We start from the raw sequence: 23,223 nt of genomic DNA on the forward strand, positions 1-23,223 counted from the left end.
TAACCTAAGTTGATCCAAAAGTGCTTCACAGCATTAAAACAAAATAAAACTGATAAAATGTTAAGAAACACATGAAATTAAAAAATATCAAAAGCCGTTCTGAATAAGTGCATCTTAAGTTTTGTTTTGAAAAAAGCCAACGAGATAGAAATAATAGTACAAACAAAATAACACAAAATTATGAAATTATAAAAGACAGATGATGTTAGCAATTTTTAAGGTTTTTTTAAGTTTTTTTAACTTAAAATAGTTTTCAAAAAATCTGGTGACATTTGGTGGGTTTTCTCTTTCTAACTATCTACTGTATCTGTAAATATATTTATAATTATAATACTTATATGTATACGGACGCCCCGCCTCACGAATTTATACCTTAAGATTTGAAATTTTGTAAACAACTTGTCTCAGCATACGAAGCCTTTGCAGCATACGAGCGACCGATCCGAGCCGAGCCGAGCCGAACCGACTGCCAGCCAAGTAGCTCGTTCGCCCAGGAGCCGTTCAAAACTTATTCACACCAGTGGAAAGTCAGGCCAAGCGAGATTGTCATTTTTTTCCCGAATTTTGTGCTGAGATTTAGTGAAGCCTTTGCATCACTGAATGTAGCAGCTGACTTTTATGTCATTACACTAATGTCACAGCCGTTCCTCTCTGAATGTAGCGGTAGCGCGAGGAGCGGCGGAGAGTTAAGCGCACACATCATTTGCGGGTAATATTAGCACGCGGGCGTCGTGGTCTGCCTGCAGGCGGAGCCGCGAGTTACCCTCTAGTTATATACAGTATAGACTAATGTATTATCATTACAGGAAAATGACGTTTACGGACAGCTGCGTAGAAGATTGTGATAAAGTCTACATCTTAATCAGTACATAAACCTTTTAGACGTTTTTAATATTCTACTGTTAAATTTTCTGATGTTTTAACCTCCCTATGATAATAAGTGGGCTGACATGGTTATAATTTACAGAGAGGAATCCAAGTGCATCACACTAACATTAGCAGTATAAATGAAATGTTAAATTATTTTTATCTTTTGTTTATCTCTGATTAACAGACCAACACTGATACCCGAGTATGTGACTACACTACACTAGACTACACTAGACTACACTACAGTACAGTACAGTACAGTACAGTACAGTATAGCATGGACAGGAAACTCACCTAGCACCGAGAATGTCCTTCTTGGCCAGACCGATCCCAGCGATGACCTTAACTCTTAGAATCCTGCTTTCATCCTAAAAGACAAAAAAGAAAAAACAAAACAAAACAACAATAAGCCACAAGCGGATACAGTAAACGTCCTGAATTATTTGGCAACAATCCAAACAAAGTTATCAGCTTCGTGTGTGTGTGTGTGTGTGGGTGTGTGTGAGTATAAAACTGGTGATTACTCGCACCGTGACTCATGATCACAAGACCCAGGTGAGCGGAGAGCGAGAAGATGAAGAACTTTACACCAGCAGCAAGTCGCCGGTTTGCTCAGGCCAACATAATAACACATTAGTTAACTAGCGTAAACATCGAGCACGATACTGACGCTGTTTTGTTGAATGAGCTTGAAACCACAACATGGTTCAACAAATTCTGGATTTCCCAGCATAAACTTTCTGGAAAAAGTTTATGCTAACACGCTCGTTCCAATGCGTTACAGTTCCCGTGGCAACCCCTCAAAGTCTAACAACAACAACCTCCAAGTATAAGTGCGTGTCCCTCCACCTGAGCGGTGTTTCTGGAGTCAGGTCTTATTCAGTGTAGGTGACTAATATTATATAAATCACACACCAGCTAAACAGAGCAGCTCCTTCAATAACAGCGTAATAAACCTGCACTGTATGGAAGGACGGCACCTCTAGGGTCTGGGTTCGATTCCTGCCTCGGGTGATTCCTGCCTCGGGGTCTGTGTGTTTGTGCGTGGAGTTTGCATGTCCTTCTCCCAGTGCTTGGTGCACCAGTTTCCTCCAACAGTTCCGAGACAACTGGCGTTCCCATATTGCCCACAGTGTGTGAATGTTGACTGGAGGCCGTACTGTAGTTGTAAAAATGGGAATAAATACAATGATAATCAGAACTGGCCTCCACGATCCCGAGCTGGACTACAGTGGTTCCTAAAAGGATGGATGGATGGACAGTATGAAAGAGTGTCATGGCCAGTTGTTCAGTTGCTCAGAGCAGTGCCGACCTCCCAGTGTTTAACCAGAACTTACTTGTGCTTTGGATTTAATGATGATGATGATGTTGGTTACTTATATCTGAAATGATACTAGTAGTAGTGTGCTGCTGCTGCTATTATTATTATTATTATTATTATTACTATTCTTCTTGTTATTATTGTCATTCACTGGCAGAACCAGCCCCTCTGTCACCCCCTTTTGGTACCCCTGTAGACAAAAGGTTCCCAGCATGCCCCTCTACGGCGCCCCTCATGATAAAGTGCCCTGAGAGGCACAAAGAGGAACACTTATGAAAGCAGTGTACTGGCTGTCGTAGAGTAAATTAGGGAGAGCTGCACCTCTATATAGAACAGTCTGGGACGGAGGACAGTCTGGGACGGAGGACAGTCTGCGATTAAAGATAACTTTTCAACAAAATGATAGAAAATGTAATCGTGCCCTTTAGAGTTACGTTTCCTATCCAGAAGTTTTTGTTACAGCAAGGTTTTAAAAAAATGTAAACTATCTTCTTCTCACTATAAACACTGTGTTTTTCTTATATTCTGACTCACCCAATAAACTGCTAATCTTACCTGAAGATGTGGAAACTCACTGAATGTTATTATTATTTAATAAGCACCCACGCACTTTAAGGTGCACAGGACCATCTTGTTTTCCTCCCAACTTTTTGGGGGTCATAACATGCTCAAAACTCATGAAAATTGGTTGGAATCTGCTGCCATTAGGATGCCTGCGAGTCTCAGGGGCCGTCACAATATTTCTCTTCCTGGAATCACATTTAGAGCTCATTGAGCTGAACCTTCACACTGCAAGTCCTCGGATCAACTCAACAGGAAGTCAGTTATTTTGGGTCATTCGCAAAACGCACCTGATGGATTTTGATATACTCCTCCTAGGGAATTTATACGATCGCCACCAAATCAGGCCGATTTTTGATATCTCAGACAGGTCAGCCGTAATAATGTCAAGTGGTTAATAACCGTCTGTGTGGCCTTATATTGAGTGACATCACGTTCACACACATACATAGCAAATGACACAGGCTCACACACCACACACACAAACACATTTACTCGTCACATACAGACTGACACACCGACACGTCTCTCACACACACCACTCTCTCACCCACAAACTGACACTAACATGTCATACACACTAACGCACTCAACCACTATTTAGGGCTCAAACTGACATCAGCCCTATACAGTGTGTGACGTCTGCAGTTGTGCTGTGGCTTTTTGTAGGTCTTAACACGGTTAAATAACACACAGGATGTGTGGTGGCCCAGGAGGCGATGGCGTAAGGTGCTTGGGCCCGCTCATCGTTGCTTGCAACTATATTTACTATTATAATTATTATTATTCCAACAAACACAACAACAAATCATTGTTATGCTTTAGTTAAAGGAAAAAAAATGCTAAGTAGAGATACCAGTTGCTTCTTGTTCTTCTTATTTGTATTAATATTATTTGGACAATCTTACACACAGGACAAATAATATTTGCACAAATGTCTTCTCTAAACATACTACCTCCCTGCACAAGTGTATACAGTCGCTGTAGATTGGTAATAATAGTAGTAGTAATGGTGTTGCAGTTCTTGATATTATTATTATTATTATTATGCCAACAAATACAACAATGAAGTGTAATGCTTAGCTAAAGAAAAGAATAGCTAGTTATAGATAGATGATACTAACAAGAAGCTGGAAAGAATTTCACTATGCTGAACTTATCTATTATTCTCCTTCTTCCTATAGCTTTTTATTATTGTTGCTGTCATCATCATCAGCAGTATTATTGTTATTATTATTATTAGAATTTCTCAACAATATTTTTGATTAGATGCAAGTATTTGGTTTGAGACTCGTTCTGTCTTCTTTCCTATCATGTTTACTTCAGATCATTTGTACAGTGTTTATAGTATTTGCTCTCTCTCTCTCTCTCTCTCTCTCTCTCTCTCTCTGTCTGTCTCTCTCTCTCTCTCTGTCTGTCTCTGTCTATTGATGACATTATAAAAGGTGTCAGCTGTAGAAGTCAGGTCAGGATCTGATCATGAGGTCATGAGTTTATTGATCGGAACAGAAGGAGGATCCTGTAGTGTCAGACAAGTTCTTAAGTTTGTCCCCCCCCCCCCCCACTGTTGCTAAGCAGCTGTCCAGGTGCATTACTCGTTCTAAACTGAGACATAATTTAAATCTACAGATCAGCTGATCAATATGATGATGATGACGACATGTCGGTAGCAGTGCACCACTGAGCTGACTTGCTTTACCTCTTCGACGTGAAGTCCTCTGATCTCGGGTACGACTGCAGCCATGTTGTGACTCGAGACCCCGCCGGGACAGACAGTCTCCGCGCGACACTCTAACAAGACGACTCGTGCGCGGCGCGACAATCGATCTCCCCTGCTTGTCGCGCGCTCTGGCTCGCGAACCCTCAGACGTGTCGTAGCGCGCGCAGCACAACCCTGCCGCTGGCCATCTTCTTCTTCCTGTCCTTGCTTCCTCTCGCCACGCCCACTCCCGCGACTAACCACGCCCCTTTCCTCATACCACACGCTCTGCTCAGGGTTGCCAGTTCGCATTCCTTACATTCTTCCAACTTTTTTAAAAACTATTATTAGTATTTACATTTTTCCCCTCACTTTTTTCATACAATACACATAATAAAGGAAAATCTAACCAGACTTCATCATTTATTTGGCAAAAAATAATAGTATAAATGTCCTGCATGTACTGCTGCACACGAGCTGTATATAATTCATAGAGCAAAAAAAAAGAGAGGACAGAAGGTGTTGATTAGTTTCCTGTTACAGTACAGTAGCTCTGAAGCTGCAAATCACAGTCCTATATTAATGCACTGATTCTAATACATTCCTCTGTCTAGACTGAATACCCTTAACAGGAATATGTATCGCATGAGCTAATAATAGAAAGATAAAGAGAAAGGTGTGGCCTGAGAAGGATGATGCATAGGGTGAGGATGGAGAGGTATACAGTGTGTATAATAAGGTATGAGGTAAGTGTAATGAGGTATGAGGTGAGTGTGATGAGGTATGGGGTGAGTGTGATGAGATAATGAGGTATGAGCTGAGTGTGATGAGGTATGAGGTGAGTGTGATGAGGTATGAGATGGGTGTGATGAGGTATGAGATGGGTGTGATAAGGTATGTGGTGAGTGTGATGAGGTATGAGATGGGTGTGATAAGGTATGAGGTGAGTGTGATGAGGTATGAGGTGAGTGTGATGAGGTATGATGTGAGTGTGATGAGGTAATGAGGTATGAGCTGAGTGTGATGAGGTATGAGGTATGAGGTGAGTGTATTGAGGTATGAGGTGAGTGTGATAAGGTAATGAGGTATGAGGTGAGTGTGATGAGGTATAGGGTAAGTGTGATGAGGTATGAGGTAAGTGTATTGAGGTATGAGGTGAATGTGATGAGGTATGGGGTGAGTGTGATGAGGTAATGAGGTATGACGTTTGTGTAATGAGGTATGAGGTGAGTGTGATGAGGTATGATGTGAGTGTGATGAGGTAATGAGGTATGAGCTGAGTGTGATGAGGTATGAGGTGAGTTTATTGTGGTATGAGCTGAGTGTGATGAGGTATGAGGTGAGTGTGATGAGGTATGAGGTGAGTGTGATGAGGTATAGGGCAAGTGGATGAGGTATGAGGTGAGTGTGATGAGGTATGAGGTGAGTGTGATGAGGTATGATGTGAGTGTGATGAGGTAATGAGGTATGAGCTGAGTGTGATGAGGTATGAGGTGAGTGTGATGAGGTAATGAGGTATGAGGTGAGTGTATTGAGGTATGAGGTGAGTGTGATGAGGTATAGGGTGAGTGTGATGCGGTATGAGGTGAGTGTGATGAGGTATGAGGTGAGTGTGATGAGGTATGAGGTGAGTGTGATGAGGTATGAGGTGAGTGTGATGAGGTATGAGGTAAGTGTATTGAGGTATGAGGTGAGTGTGATGAGGTATGAGGTAAGTGTTATGAGGTATGAGGTGAGTGTATTGAGGTATGAGGTGAGTGTATTGAGGTATGAGGTGAGTGTGATGAGGTAATGAGGTATGAGGTGAGTGTATTGTGGTATGAGCTGAGTGTGATGAGGTATGAGGTGAGTGTGATGAGGTATGAGGTGAGTGTGATGAGGTAATGAGGTATGAGGTGAGTGTATTGAGGTATGAGGTGAGTGTGATGAGGTATGAGGTGAGTGTGATGAGATATGAGGTGAGTGTGATGAGGTATGAGATGGGTGTGATGATGTAATGAGGTATGACGTGAGTGTGATGAGATAATGAGGTATGAGGTGAGTGTGATGAGGTAATGAGGTCTGAGGTGAGTGTATTGAGGTATGAGGTGAGTGTGATGAGGTATGAGGTGAGTGTGATGAGGTATGAGGTGAGTGTATTGAGGTATGAGGTAAGTGTATTGAGGTATGAGGTGAGTGTAACCAGGTGAGGGACCAGGGGAAGCTCAGTGGTTAAGGCATTGGAATACGGTTCGGAAGATCCCAGATTCAAACCCCACAACCACCAAGTTGCCACTGTTGGGCCCTTGAGCAAAGCCCTTAACCCTCAACTGCTCAGATATAAGATAAGAGCGTCTGCCAAATGCCTAAATATAAATGGTATAAGGTATGAGTTGAGTGTATTGTGGTATGAGGTGAGTGTGATGAGGTATGAGGTGAGTGTGATGACATGTATAAACATGTTGTATAGGAATAAAAATATATAAATTATATATTTTTTTCATATACTTGTATATTTTTATATTGCTTATTTTATTTTTTCCATCATAAATAATATTTATTTAGTGTAGTTTGTGATAAATAAAAGTGTTACTTTTGAATTAATGACAAACCCCTGCACAATAAATGTGCCATAAAATAAACATTATATGAGAATTTGTACTAATCGTCCCGACGGCTGGCACGTGCCTCGGGTTAATTATAATAGTAATAATATATTTTATAATTTTAAACCTATGAATATATGTCCTAATATAATATTTGATAAAGATTATGACTTAAAGTTAGGCAGAGAAGTATGCTGCTTTAACATGTAATTACTTAACATAAGTATTATTTATTTATAATGAAATAAAGTCATTTAGTCACAATATTCCGCTGTATTTTTTATTATAATTTGTTTTCAATTTAAAAAAATTCTAAACTGTATTACGTTCATTTGTGTTCGTGTACACGGGGCGCCGGACAAACGAGTGTCTATGTAGGCACGTACGTTTTCGAAAAGCACGTGACTTGAGGCTGCGCTCTAATTGGATCTTTTCAAATCATCCTTGGGGCGCAGCACTGTCCGCCCCGAACCCTCCCACTTTTGCTCTTAGCGAATCAATGTTGTTTTTAAATATTTGGGCTCATGTGATTGGACCATTCTCAATGAGTCTTATTAATCATTCTAAACGAGTCTTATTAACGGTCAGCAGATGGTTAGGGAATATATTGAATAGTGATTGTCGTGGTAGCGGCTAAATATAAGAGGAAATTCGGTAATCTATTTGCTAAAATACCCCTTCACAAGGTGATCGGAGGAAGAAAGAGGAAAGTTAAAGAGCTTGGACCAGATCGACCTGATCTTCTAATGAAGCAGCAGACACGTGATCACGGCCGAGCTTACACTCGGTGATTTTCCCGCTCTTCTGATAGCATGTGGAGCTGCTGACTGGGTGCGATGTGAGTCATGACTTTATTGTATTTTATACTAGTAGTAATGATGCTTAATCACCTGATAAATGGCTGTCTACAGGTGATTGTTAAAAGTTTAATCTTAATTATGTTTACATGAGATATAAGATAAGTATAATGAAATATAGGGTCAGTATGATGAGGTATAGATGAGGATTAAGTTCTATGGGGTCAGTATGATGAAGTGGTGTGGTGAGTATTATAATGTATAGGGTGAGTATGAGGAGCTATAAAGTAAGAATAATGAGGTATGCGATAAGTGTAGTGAGATATGGGGTGAGTATGAGGAGGTATTGGATGAGTATAATATTTTATAAGGGTAAGTATGTGTGTATGTGACAAATAAAATTTGAATTTGAATTTGTATGATTTAAGATTCGTGATGGTTAGGGTTATAATAAGGTATAAGATTAGTATAATGTAAAATGTGTTATAATATTGTATAGGTTGAGTATGATTAGGTATAGGGAGAGAATAATGGAGTAAAGATGAGCATAATTATGTATGTGGTAGGTATGATGAGATACAGGGTAAATATATTGATGTATGGGTGAGTATGATGATGCTTAGGGTGGGTATGATGATGCATAGGGTGAGTATGATGATGCTTAGGGTGAGTATGATGATGCATAGGGTGAGTATGATGATGTTTAGGGTGAGTATGATGATGCGTAGGGTGAGTATGATGATGCGTAGGGTGAGTATGATGATGCTTAGGGTGAGTATGATGATGTTTAGGGTGAGTATGATGATGCTTAGGGTGAGTATGATGATGCGTAGGGTGAGTATGATGATGTTTAGGGTGAGTATGATGATGCTTAGGGTAAGTATGATGATGCTTAGGGTGAGTATGATGATGCATAGGTTGAGTATAATGATGTTTAGGGTGAGTATAATGATGTTTAGGGTGAGTATGATGACATACTGTATGGAGTGAGTATAATGATGTTTAGGGTGAGTATGATGATGTTTAGGGTGAGTATGATGATGCTTAGGGTGAGTATGATGATGCTTAGGGTGAGTATGATGATGCATAGGGTGAGTATGATGATGCATAGGGTGAGTATGATGATGCTTAGGGTGAGTATGATGATGTTTAGGGTGAGTATGATGATGTTTAGGGTGAGTATGATGATGCTTAGGGTGAGTATGATGATGCTTAGGGTGAGTATGATGATGCATAGGGTGAGTATGATGATGGGTAGGGTGAGTATGATGATGCGTAGGGTGAGTATGATGATGGGTAGGGTGAGTATGATGATGTTTAGGGTGATGACGTATGGTGTTACATATCATGCTTATGTGACAATACACCATGAGGATAAAGAGCTATGTCATACATACTGTATGGCATGATAAAATGTTTATTATTGTTTTTATAGTAACAGTTCATTCACTGGCCCTTGTATGAAGAATAATTAATGAACCATGTAGCTGTGGATGTTGGAGTAAGAGTAGTCAATTTGGTGATTTAATTTTTATTTTTAATTTTTTTTTTTTAAGAAAATAATTTTATTTATGGAATCTGCACAATTTTCTGTAAAAGCACTAATGCACGAATCTACAGGTGTTCCTAATAAAGTGGACGGTGACTGTATACATATACATTACCCCCATACGCATTAGGTGTAAATTCTGTGTACATCCAAAACACTTCAACTGGAGAAGCTGCTGATATGTTAGTGGTCAATACACGTCATGTTATTTGTTTTGGGTTTGGTCCTGCTCACATAACACTGGACTGGGATGATGGCTCCATCTACTGGACAAATCAATGTGTACATTCAGCACTAAAAAAGTTTGATCGGAGGGTCTGTAAAATCCTTTATTATTAAATTCACTTTATTATGTGATAATTAAATAATAGTACATATAGAGTTTTATAATATGTTTTATAAAAGTATTATAAAATATGAAAACTGCATTATAATGTACAGTTATTTAAATAAAGAATGAATTAATTATGAAGGTGTTTATATTCGTATTGCCAAAACATGTATTATGCACAAGAAAATAACAGGAGTAAATAGCGAAAAAACAAACAAACAAAAACAACAACAAAAAAACACAATATTATAGAAAATTAATAATAAATAAATGTATATAAATTAAAAGAGTACAGACATTCACTCAAAGATTTTTTAGATTCAAAGTTTTAATTTTATATATTTTAAGTCAAAGATAAAGTGACTCTTAAAAAACAATATTTAAAAAGGGCATATATACATACAGTATATGTACATAATAATAATAATCACAATAATAATCTTAATAATAATAACAGCAGTGATCAGGGCATATAGCGTTGTATTGGATAAACACTCTTTAATCACAGACTTAAACACAGACTTTACCGGTGTTGAATTCTGTACAGATTAGCGCAGGAATTATCCAGCTCTCACCTTTGATTGTTTAATATTGCAATCAACTACAACTTCAGCAAAGAAAAGCAATATATGGGAACTGGGTATAAATAAGCAAAATGGTTCAAAGGAAATGAAAGAATACAAAGTCTTGTCCATCGTAGTACAACAGAACTCTTTTATTCCCCGGTCCTGTGACTCGTGTTCCAACAGCATAACCCTATTAACCAATTAGCAGGTTCTAACCTTATAAGGTGAATAACAATGAGTTGAGATGCTCTCTACTGTCTCTAAATAGTTTTAACATAATCAGCACAATACATAACATTGTCCTGTGTCTTACAAACTGTCAGGCAATTTTTTCTTCACATAATACATCTTCTATAGTGAGGTAAGTGTGTGTGTGTGTGTGTGTGTGTGTGACATGGTGTGATATGAGGATAACAGCTTTATCCACTCACACAGCAGTGATGAAAAGAGATCAGCGAAACACAGGGGCTTGGGTGTGAACCTAATAAATAAAAAAAAGACATTATATTTGATCAACTAAACATAGATTGTATGACTACAAAAATATATACACTCTAAAAAATAAAACTGTGCTGTACTCAATTGTTTTGGTGAAACATTTTTACACTTAATATAAATATAAAAATCATGTAAAATTTACTTCATGAATTGAGTACAAGTCAGTAAAAAAATTAAGTAGACCTGAATAACTATATTTAGTACAATGATGTACAAAATTGAGTAAATGTAATGAAAATCTAAAGTTAATGCAAAGTGAAAATGGGTAAAATAATTGAGTAGATATAATTGAAATGGAAGGTAGAAGATACTGACAATTATACTATTATTTAACAAACAAATGTGCTACATTTAATAAATATTTTAACTGAATGAAAGAAACAATACACACTTTCATTTTAATTAAACATTTATTTGCCAAATTTGACAAGACATGAAGTCTAAACTCAACCTGGTTTACATGCAAATGACATGTAACAAGATCATAAACAAAGAGCTGAATTTATGTTATTAGTAAACAGTTTCAGAAACAATACTTATGCCACAAGTATTATACAGTTAACATGTGGAAAGTAGACTTTTGTATTAGAATCTAATGAGTCACATTTTACATCTGAAAGATTGCACACCTTCACACTTCAGTTTCCTGCAAACTGTGGGATCCATACAAATGTGTGTGCAGACCTTCTCAGGTCTTAAAGAAGCAATGACAGTCTAAATAAAGACAGGACACTAAATATCCATGACCAACAGTACCATGCTTCACTCGATAATGATCGAAATACCTGTGATGCGACAAAAGTGCAGAGTTTACACTGCCATCCCATAATGCTGGCACCTGAAAAAGGAACAATAGTGTACAAGTAAGTACAAGTGTGACTGTTAATATAAAGTCTACCAGACTGGTAAAATAGTACTTCCGTTCAAATACATACTTTTTGGACTAATAGTCTATTTCTATCTTTGATTCAATGGTTACACATTTAATACTTCTGTAACATTTAAAAAGTTGACATTTACCTCCTGTTTTATCTCCATTCAACTTCTCTTCATTAGTGGTGTTGGTGCTGTGAAAGAGATATAGAAAATATATAACATGTTTCACACAAACACACAAAATCAATCAGTTTTAGTTTATTTTACTTACATAATGTTTCACTTCAATATTTTAATTTCATATTACTTTCTCCCAATTCTAATTCTGAGAGAAATGTTGTATTTTCACTAAATCTTTATATTTCATAGCTTTAGTTACTAGTACAGTACTTAGCACATTTATTTTATAACATCTGCCGCTGCGTGCTCAGTGTTTAATCATGTTAAAAATACTCATATACAGTAACGTATAAAACAGTACCAGAGTCCGGACACTGCACCTCATTTCTGCTGTTTAAACCGGATTTGTTCTGAGTTTCTTCCTTAAAGTGTCGGAGTGACCGAGCAGACTCGCGGTTCAGTGTGTGAGGTGGACCGGTACACATGCGGTAATTATTTGAACATGTTAGTTTTATATCCTCGCCACAGTGGCGGTAGGCTGCGCAAAATCACCGCATTTGGCGGGAGAAATTCAAATATTGCGGCACAACCGCCGCCGGTTACACCGAGAAACCCGGAGGAAACCCGGACATGCACGCGCTGCTGCTCGGTGTTAAATCTCTCCTTTTACACCAGAGTTTAAGTGTCTGTATTAACGCCGCTTTAGCTGAGCAGTTCGGTGGTTGGAACAAACAAGCTAAATCACACTGAACCCCAGGACTGGCCTGTTGCTAGCTATCGTTAGCTCTGGAGCTCGGCTGTGACAGGATTCAGAACAGTAACTCACACACTATAAAGTTGTGTGTGCAGGCAGACAGAGTCATTATTACAGTAACTTGTGTTAGCTGTTTACTCACCAGGATTTGTAAGGAATGTTCCAGAATGTTCCAGGTGCTTCATGTCCATTCTCACATCCTCACAGCCTTCTTGTCTCTGATGTTACACCAGACTTCCCATGAGCACTTGCACAGGGCAATTTACTCAATTATTTAAGTTTTTGTTGTTAAAAATAAAGAATATTGAGTTGGAATAATTTATAATTGTAATTCTTGAAACTAATCAGTTCAATTACTCCATTAACGGAATTTTGATTGAAATGTATCAAAAAATATTAAGTGCATGTTAAAAATATAATTCAGTTAGTCAAATACCGATTTTTACTAGTGAAGTAAACTTAAATTATAGTGTAAATTTAAGACAAAATGAATAGTTGTTTTTTTAGGCATTTATTTTGAACTCAAACAATCATGTATGTGACTTTTAGAGATTTTATTAAGGTAACATAACCTGTTTATAACTGTGAAATTTACAAGGCCGCAGAATCATTTTTTAGAGTGTATACTAAGTTAGGAAGAAATGGACTTCAATAAATATAAAAGTAAAAAAAAAAATCCACTATAAGCTTAAAAGAACTTTGGACTATTTACTAATTCATTTATTTAGTGATGGATTAAACACTGTGTTATGATGTTATGTAAAAACTAGAAATGGTCCTGAATAAAACAAATAAAGAGCTAATTATCAATATAAACCAATTATAATATAAAGAACACTCCTGCCCAAAGTTTATTTGATAAACCAGTCAGTAACCACACAACTCCCCCCTCCACCCATAATAATAATAATAATAATAATAATAATAATACATATGTTAAGGAGATTGCAGTGATGTAATAATTGCCCCATGTTCCAGTACCTCAGTAAGACAGCCTGGTCTGAACCTGTTTCTTCCGAAGTTTTTTATTTTCCAGCTCCAGCTCCCTGATTCTCTCTCTGAGCTGCTCAACTTCATCCTCCTGCACGTTCTTCATGACCTCCTCATACATCTGTTCAAAACCTTCACAGAAACGTTCAAGCTCCTCTTCAGATCCAGACAGGCAGATTGTGAAGATGTCATTTACAGCATGACTTCGCAGGGTGTTCTAAATGCTTGTGTTTTGTCGAGGGAACTTCCCTTCACCGACATTCACTGCAATTGGTATAGGGAGCACCCTGTTATGTACACTTCGAAGTGGAACGCAGCCTGTGTAATCTGAGTCATGAGACATGAACACCAATTGGGTTTCTCCTCGTGCCTTGGCTTTCTGCAACACTTCCACTTCTTGAGCAGAAACAAAAATTTCTCCGCGCTCTTGAGCTACAATCTTACCATGTTCTCTTAAGAATAAAAGCCCAAGCAGTGCTATCTTTCATTTTAGAACCATCCATATAAGACACATATCCATACCCTATCGGAAATACAGTGGCTGCGTTCTATTCCCAAGTGTACTTCACAGGGTGCTTCCTACACCCTGCTCCGTTTGCAGGCTGAACACCCTGTGTAGTACACTTTGCAGGGCACTTCAGGCTGTTTGGAACGCATGTAGTGACTTTCTGTTTTTTTCGGGACTCATGTCTTCCAAAATCATCTTCCACTGATTCCATCTGTACTGATGTAGTAGGTTTTTCTTTAACTGTTAATCAGACCTATCCTATTCTCTTTAGATCCTTCGAACTTTGATTACTTTGTCAAATGTTTCAATTCAAGATCTATATCTGAATAAAGAGGTTGTTTTAACAAATCCTCCGTACCTTCTCTGAAGTGTTCCGCCTGGGAATTCTGTGTGAACCCACTGAACTAATTGGAAAATCTTTTCTAGAGTTAACAAAAGGGTCTTTTACCTCTGTTCGATTATCCTTCCCTCTCTTACAATTTGGCATTGAATTTATTGGCAAAGGTAGTCTATCTTCAGTCAAAACCTCATAACTGGTACATGAGAGTTCCTCAAACTCCCTTCCCAGACTATACAGGGGATTGAGACCTACATATGTTTCTGGTAGCTCGGCAATCTCTCCTTCCTCTAATCCGCTCTCTTCTAGGTCCTGCGTGTCCAGCCATCCTGGCTGTCATACACTAGACAATGGCTTCTCAAAGACACCCTCAATGTAAACACTACCCACAACTCTGGTCGCTTCTTTGTTTAGGTTTCAGTTTCTTTGTCTAGATTCTCAGATAATGTACTTTCAGTTTCGAGCAAACCGGAAACCTTTAATGAAAACTAGCTTGCAGATGGGTTGGTACATTTGCTTAGCAACTTCTGTTTCTGTTTTTACCAATAAACCACAAAGGACATTAACAACATTCTTGTACCCAGCATAAAAACAGTATAAACACAGCATTCTCCACCATATTGGATTGCATTTGCTAAACACTCCTTAATCACAGACTTAAACAGGAAGCATTTATTTGCAAAGGGTAAACCATTACCGCTGTCAAATTCTGTACAGATTAGCAATGAGACACAATGGGAGGTAGTCCTTTTATTGTTTTATATTGCAATCAACTACAACTTCAGCAAAGAAAAGCAATATATGGGAACTGGGTATAAATAAGCAAAATGGTTCAAAGGAAATGAAAGAATACAGTCTTGTTAACTCAAATTAACAATGCCTAAGAACAACATCGTAGTACAACAGAACTCTGTTATTCCCCGGTCCTGTGACTCGTGTTCCAACAGCATAACCCTATTAACTAATTAGCAGGTTCTAACCTAATAAAGTGAATAATGATGAGCTGAGATGCTCTCTACTGTCTCTAAATAGTTTTAACATAATCAGCACAATACATAACATTGTCCTGTGTCCTACAAACTGTCAGACAATTTTTTCTTCACATACTACATCTTCTATAGTGAGCTAACTGTGTGTGTGTGTGTGTGTGTGTGTGTGGTGTGAGGATAACAGCTTTATCCACTCCCACTGCAGTGATGGAAAGAGATCAGCGAAACACAGGGGCTTGGGTGTGAACCTAATAAATACAAAAAAAGACATTATATTTGATCAACTAAACATAGATTGTATGACTACAAAAATATATATACTATTCTCCAAGTTAGGAAGAAATGGACTTCAATAAATATAAAAGTAAAAAAAAAAATCCACTATAAGCTTAAAAGAACTTTGGACTATTTACTAATTCATTTATTTAGTGATGGATTAAACACTGTGTTATGATGTTATGTAAAAACTAGAAATGGTCCTGAATAAAACAAATAAAGAGCTAATTATCAATATAAACCAATTATAATATAAAGAACACTCCTGCCCAAAGTTTATTTGATAAACCAGTCAGTAACCACACAACTCCCCCCTCCACCCATAATAATACTACTAATAATAATAATAATACATATGTTAAGGAGATTGCAGTGATGTAATAATTGCCCCATGTTCCAGACCTCAGTAAGACAGCCTGGTCTGAACCTATTTCTTCCGAAGTTTTTTATTTTCCAGCTCCAGCTCCCTGATTCTCTCTCTGAGCTGCTCAACTTCATCCTCCTGCTCCCCAATTCTCTCTCTGAGCTGCTCAACTTCATCCTCCTGCACGTTCTTCATGACCTTCTCATACATCTGTTCAAAACCTTCACAAAAACGTTTAAGCTCCTCTTCAGATCCAGACAGGCTGATTGTGAAGATGTCATTTACAGCACGTCTCTTAGTCAGCTGTAAAGACAGGTTGGTTTTAATCCTGCTGCGAATCACACTCATCCACACTCCGGGGTCAGACGACCTGAACATCACCATGTGAAGTCTGCTGTCTTGGTACACTCTGAAGAGAACATCTGGATTATCTTGGAGATTTCTCTGTCTGTCACGATCAACTCTCTCATACATGTCCCGGACCCGGTCCGTGTCTCTCTGCTGCTTCTTTGGCATGTTCCTCCTCTCACTCGTGCTCTGATCAGCTCACTGAGTTGCTCTACTCCTTATAAAAACATGTTGTGCAACCTCAGGATAAGAGGAAAGGAAAATAAAACTATGTTTCCATCAGGTCACGTGATCTTAAATGGGGGAAAAAAAGTGGGATTACACAGAGGGGTGTGGTTACGACTGTACTTCAATTTCCCTTTCAAATTACCCTCACACACAGGAAACTGAAGTGAAAGTAGGTTTTAGCAAGTTGAATGCTTATCTCGTATAATGTCAAACTGCAGATGTGAACAATGAAAGCATGTGTAAAACTAAAACATTTTCTCAGTTTGTGGAACAATATAACAATATTTATGTTCATGGCAACAGTGAAAGGAAAAAGAAAAACAGTGATTAGTCAAGTGATCAAGTTATTTAAGGTGATTTATTTATCATTTCATTATGTAAGTCATTAAATGATTCATCAATTGATTCTTTTTTTTTTGTAATTTGTTAAATAACTCATTGAGTTATAGTCAATTTATTTATCAAAAGACTTATCAAATGAGTTCATGAAATAATCAATTATTGCTAAATTAGTGATTTATTCAATTACTGATCAATTAGGTGTATTATTTAATTATTCATTAAGTGATTTATTAAGTGATTAATCAAGTGACTCATCGAACATTATATTAAGTATTTAATCAAGTGATTCATTTAGTGATTTGTTAAATGATATATTGAGGGATTTATCAAGTCATATGTAATAATAAGTAATAAATAAATGATTCATCTGTGATTAAGTGCATCACATGATTACAAGATGTTTTTGTAATCATTATGAAGTAATCCTTATTTATATTTCCAGGCATAAGATTCAAAAAGGTCCATCATTATTCTAGTTTGAGAGTTACCTGTAGCTATATAATGATCTCTAGAGGAAGTATGCAAAAATAAATAAATAGATAAATAAATAATCTGGTTTAAGTAAATAATCTGGTGCATTATGAGATTTAAAAATCTGTGTTCGACCTTTCTGTACCCAAGCATGTAGGTGAAGCCATCCCCCTCAAATCGAGCCCTGAGTGCAGTGGCTTAGTGGTTAGCTCTCTTGCCTTGCACCTCCAGGGTCTAGGTTTGACTCCCACCTCAGGTCTGTGTACATGGTGTTTGCATGTTCTCCCTCTGCTTGGTGTTCCCAAATTGTGTGAGTGTGTGTGTGTGTGCCGTTGATGGATTAGATAATCCCTCCAGGGTGTACCGGTGTAGAGTGAGTGAGTAAGTGAGTAAAATGGAAGGTTTTCTACCGCTTATAGGTCGCTTTATGTGATATTTAAATAACATATTAAGTATTATAAAATGTCTGTAAGATATATACAGTTATAGCACAATGAAACTGTATTATAATATAGAGTTAATTAAATAAAGAATAAATTCATTATGAAGATGTTACTTCTGTTGATAACATCATACAGGGTGTAAGACGACAGAAAAACAAAATAAGATAAGGAAGTGTACATGTTGAATTTTTGCATCTTTTATTCTCTAATGTGCAGATAGTTTTTCAGTATACAATATTACAGTTAATAATATATGTGTAAAAATATGTTTATCCACTCCCACTGCAACAATGGAAAAAGATCAGTAAACACACAGGGGCTTGGGCTTGGACCTATTAAATACAAATGAAAAAGAAGGAAAAGAAATAATGACATTATATACGATTCACCACGTTAGAAAGCAATGAACTTGGAGGAAAGTATTAAATATTTTTTAAAATAATTTTTTAAACTTATTTATTTAATTATTGGTAATAAACAAGTAATTTGATAGATGTTATTCGTTAGAAATGGTTCTGAGTAGAATATTTAAAGAACCAATAAAGACCATTCCCGCGCAATATTCATTTGATATCCATCCACCCATCTAGGAACCATGGAGGCCAATAGTGTTTACCATCACGTGTATTAATTCACATTTTTATGACCATAGTACTACCTCCTGTAAATATTCACACACTTATTCACACACTACAGGACTAATTTTGCAAGGCCAATTATCCTAATCTGCATGTCTTTGGACTGTGGGAGGAAACTAGAGTTCCTGGAGGAAACCCACCAAGCACGGGGAGAACTTGCGAACTCCATGACATAACATGTGAACTGGTCTTCATCTAACTCAGTAGACAAAGTTTTTCTTTCAGCACTGTGAATGTTTAATGGGTTTGTGCGATAAATACACAAGAAATTGTAATTCTTTTTGTGTATATCAGCTGAAGCACATTGTGTTTGTCTATCGTTGTGACTTAGATGAAGTTCAGATCACATGTTATGGCAAATTAACGCAGAAAACCAGTTAATTTCGGTTCTCTGTCATGTTTCCTTTCTCACTTGGGCTTCTAATTTTTATAAAAACACAACCTTCTGTAGCTATATAATGATCTATAGAGGGAGGGTGAAGTGATCACAATTAAATACAGAGGGTAGAATAATAGTGTGTATTAGTGATTTGCATTAATATACAAAAACATTAATAAATGTTTTAAAATATGGAGTGACCTTAAAATGAATTAAAAAAAAATCTGGTGTGCACCAGAAACTTTCTCATGTGCACCAAATAATAGTAATTTTTTACACATGTATTATTCTGATGCACACCAGATAACCAGTTTTATTATTATTATTATTATTTACACACATGCACACATGCATTGGTCAATTTTGTCGTGCATATCTCTGTTGCAATTTTCAGCTATGTTTCTTCTTACGCTTGTATTCAGAGTAGATCACTGAGGTTCCAATGACACCCTGTTGAACAACGTTAAGATGAGGGAGGAGAGAAAAGAAGGATTGAGAGAAAACAGCTCACATCACCTTAAAAGGGGAAAAACAAAACTCAGCTGTTTGTTTTTAAACAAAACTCAGCTGTAAGTTATTATTATTATTATTATTATTATTATTATTTGTTTGTTTTTAGTCAGGGACACATTTACCTGTAAAATAAATTCAACATACTCACTTAGCACAGGTTTATTATATGACCATTAGTCAATTATTTTCTCCAAAGGTATTTAAGTGTATACAGTAATATGAACGCTAATGAAGTTAAGCTTCAGTAAGCCCTTTATTATGATCAGGGTTGCTGTGGATCTGCCAACAATTCCAGAAAATCAACTCACAGGAACATTTGAGTATCACTAAATATGTGAACATGTGAGTGTAGCTAAATCACATGATAATGTTTTTAGGAGGAAACCTGAAAACCCCAAAGTAAAACACACTCTAGAAATAAGCACACGTCCATATTAATGCTAGTGTCCGTCATACAATAGTGCCGAGGATGTCTGATAAAGGCCATCTTCTATAATAAAATGGTCTTACTGTCCGTTGACTTGAAATTAGAGATTAGAACTGATTTAGTGTTAGTATGAAATTTGGGGAAAGGGTTATAAACTCAACTACAATACAAAATTAAGGAAGGCAAATATTGCACATATGAAATCTCATAAACCTGCTTTAGAGCTGTGGACCTGATTCTCTGTGTAAAGGCACTGACGTGCAAATCTACAGTGTTCCTATTAAAGTGTTAAATATTTATTAGATGTACAAAAACAGATGTAATATGTAAACAGATTTTAATGTAAAAAATTTTTTATTAAGATGTCATGCATGTTGTTAGACCTTATAAAGTACAAGTATGTGTACAACAGTTGATCTGTTATATGCAGACAATTTTACAGTATTCAGTTATAGAGTTAATAATATATTTGTAATAGTAGCTTTATCCATTCAGCGAGATCAGCGAAACACAGGGGCTTGGTCTGGACCTAATAAACACACACACACACACAAAGAAAAAAAAGGAATGAAATTATATTCAATCCACAAAATACACATAGTACAAATACATACAATAAATAAATACAATACAATACATACATTCTGCAACATGCAAAAGTTTCGACACAACTTCTAATTCAATGTTTTTTTTTGTTTAATGATTTATTTTCTACAGTCTAGAACAATACTAGAGCTCTCAAAGCTATTCTTCACTTTAGGAAGTAAAAAACTTTATAACTTTATATAAAACTATATAGAAAAAATCCACTGTAAGCTAAAATAAGAGTTTAATTAATTAAAAACTAACTATTTCAGAGAAAAAGCTAGAAACGTTTGAATAACTTCTGAAACAGTAGGCTATTTAGTTGTTATTTTATTTAGTTATGGATAAAATGGGGGGGAGGGGGAGTAGCAGTAATGGTGGAACAGCGCTGCAGTTATATGTTTGGATGAGAGAAGGAGAGATTGTTGTGGATCATTTTCTTACGAAGATTTTTTTAACCGGATTATCTTTGACTGGACATAAAAGAATAAAACATATTCTACGGATTTCTCACCCTCCGTCATCGGCCTTCCGGACCTCATTAACCCCGGTGAGACCGAACCATACTCCATATACCCGGATAAAACGCATACAATAAACACGGACTTTCGGACATTTTCCACTCATTTGCACACATACCGTTTATTATATATAGTTCGTTAATATTGTTTATATCTTTGTTTGGTTGTGGTGCACCTTTTTCATTTACTTTATTTAGTTTTGTATAATACACGTTTGCTTTGTGTTTTGGTATACGAGCCTACTTCCGGAACTAATTATGTTCGTAATCCGAGGTTCCACTTAACATTAGTCCAAAATGTATGTATTTCAACAGAAGTACAATTTTACCAGTCTGGTACAGTAGGCTGTACAGTAACAGTCACACTTATACTTACTTGTAAACTATGATTCCTTATAGGTGCCACAAAAATGTCACTCTGTACATGTGCAAAGCTGGTAGAGACACAGCAGCTGTAATTGCAGAGAGAAGTGTTTCTACAAAGTATTGACACAGAGGGGCTAAATACAAACATACGTTTGTGGTTGTAACATGAGAAAATGTGGAAAAGTTCAAGGGGTATGACTACTTTTGCATAAATACTGTACTATGACTTATGGACCAACTTCCTCTACCTCAGTAGGACCTGTCTGAACATATAGCTGTTGCCTCTGAAGCATGTAGATGAGCTTGAGACATGAGATTTATGTTTGACAGACACCCTTATCCAGAGCAACTAATATTTGTATTCCATTATACACCTGAGCGATTGAGGGTTAAGAGCCTTCTGAGGGTTAAGAGATCTTAGGGTTAAGAGATAGTCCAACACCATAACCACTGAGCTACCCTTACCTTAGCTCCTCAAACTCAGCTGCTCAGTTCTTCTCTGCTTCTGTGTTGTACCTGACATCATTATGGAGCTGATCAAAACTGGCATAGAAACACTAAAGTTCATACTCAGATGTGTATAATCACTAAATGACTGTTTGCAGAATGTCTGGATGATTGTGTATGCGATGATACTTCTCTTTGTTGTTAGGCACACATTCAAACCATGAGCTTTCAGGTATTTACATAAGTATTTGGTTGTACAATGACAGAAATTTCCTTTGACAACAGGTGTGTTCCAATCGGCCTGAAGTGCCCTGCGAAGTGCACTACATAGGGTGTTCAGCCATGTTAAGTGTGATTCCAAACCGCAGTGAGAGAAAATGTTTAGTTCACAGGGAACTGAGGACATCGTAGGGGACAAGTGAACAACAGGTGTTCACTTCACAGGTAAAGGGAATACAAAAAATTGCAAACAAAAGTCATTGCGTCTCACTGGAGCGTGAAAAAAAATAAAGCTCGAAAAAGGATTTATGTATTTATTATTATTATTATTATTATTATCATCGAGAATGACATCTTATTAAAAGAACACAAAAAAAGACAGAAATCCTTAGTATTCTATAGGCTAGTAATCTGTAAATATATAAGCATTTTTTATTAAATTTCAATTATTATTAATCATTAATTTATTTATATACATTTTAATAGTACATGGTTTATAACTGCCAGTTTTTGTTTCAAAAAATACTCCACATTTATTGTCCGTAGTATGAAATTTTCACAGCAGTAGTGACAGGTATCCGAGGTGCTCATGTTACTATTGTAACACATTAGGAGGAAGTGATGTCTGCGCTGGTGACTTCGCATGGTGTTCTAAATGCTTGTGTTTTGTTGAGGGAACTTCCCTTCACCTGTGTGTGTGTGTGTGTGTGTGTGTGTGTGTGTGTGTGTGTGTGTGACATGGTGTGATGTGAGGATAACAGCTTTATCCACTCACACAGCAGTGATGAAAAGAGATCAGCGAAACACAGGGGCTTGGGTTTGAACCTATTAAAAAAAAAAAAAAAGACATTATATTTGATCAACTAAACATAGATTGTATGACTACAAAAATATATACACTCTAAAAAATAAAACTGTGCTGTACTGTTTTGGCGAAACATTTTTACACTTAAAAATATTGAGTAAATATAAAAAAATATAAAAATCATGTAAAATATACTTCATGAATTGAGTACAAGTCAGTAAAAAAAAATAAGTAGACCTGAATAACTATATTTAGTATAATAATGTACAAAATTGAGTAAATGTAATGAAAATCTAAAGTTAATGAAAAGTGAAAATGTGTAAAATAAATGAGTAGATATAATTGAAATGGAAGGTAGAAGATACTGACAATTATACTATTATTTAACAAACAAATGTGCTACATTTAATAAATATTTTAACTGAATGGAAGAAACAATACACACATTTTCATTTTAATTAAACATTTATTTGACAAAGAGCTGAATTTATGTTATTAGTG

General features: G+C 36.7%; 1 protein-coding gene and 1 long non-coding RNA gene across 3 annotated transcripts in view; both read right to left on the reverse strand.

The window, feature by feature from the left end:
* The window catches only part of nedd4a (NEDD4 E3 ubiquitin protein ligase a), a 49,924-nt gene extending 45,255 nt beyond the window's left edge, over positions 1 to 4,669 (reverse strand). For both annotated transcript variants that reach the window (XM_053499776.1, XM_053499775.1), the window contains exons 1-2: positions 4,452 to 4,669; positions 1,165 to 1,238 (exon numbers count right to left, since the gene is read on the reverse strand). In XM_053499776.1, the coding sequence (XP_053355751.1) occupies positions 1,165 to 1,238; positions 4,452 to 4,496 (119 nt within the window). In that variant the 5' untranslated portion in view covers positions 4,497 to 4,669. The remainder of the gene's footprint in view (positions 1 to 1,164; positions 1,239 to 4,451) is intronic.
* A 6,909-nt stretch (positions 4,670 to 11,578) lies between these two features.
* LOC128527440 (uncharacterized) lies at positions 11,579 to 12,928 on the reverse strand. The gene is made up of 3 exons (XR_008360878.1): positions 12,670 to 12,928; positions 11,798 to 11,844; positions 11,579 to 11,615 (listed from the first exon to the last, which is right to left on the reverse strand). It is a non-coding gene; the product is annotated as an uncharacterized LOC128527440 (long non-coding RNA).
* Between the last annotated feature and the right edge of the window lie 10,295 nt (positions 12,929 to 23,223).

This window comes from Clarias gariepinus, chromosome 7 (assembly GCF_024256425.1).
Source record: "Clarias gariepinus isolate MV-2021 ecotype Netherlands chromosome 7, CGAR_prim_01v2, whole genome shotgun sequence".
Lineage (NCBI taxonomy): Eukaryota > Metazoa > Chordata > Actinopteri > Siluriformes > Clariidae > Clarias > Clarias gariepinus.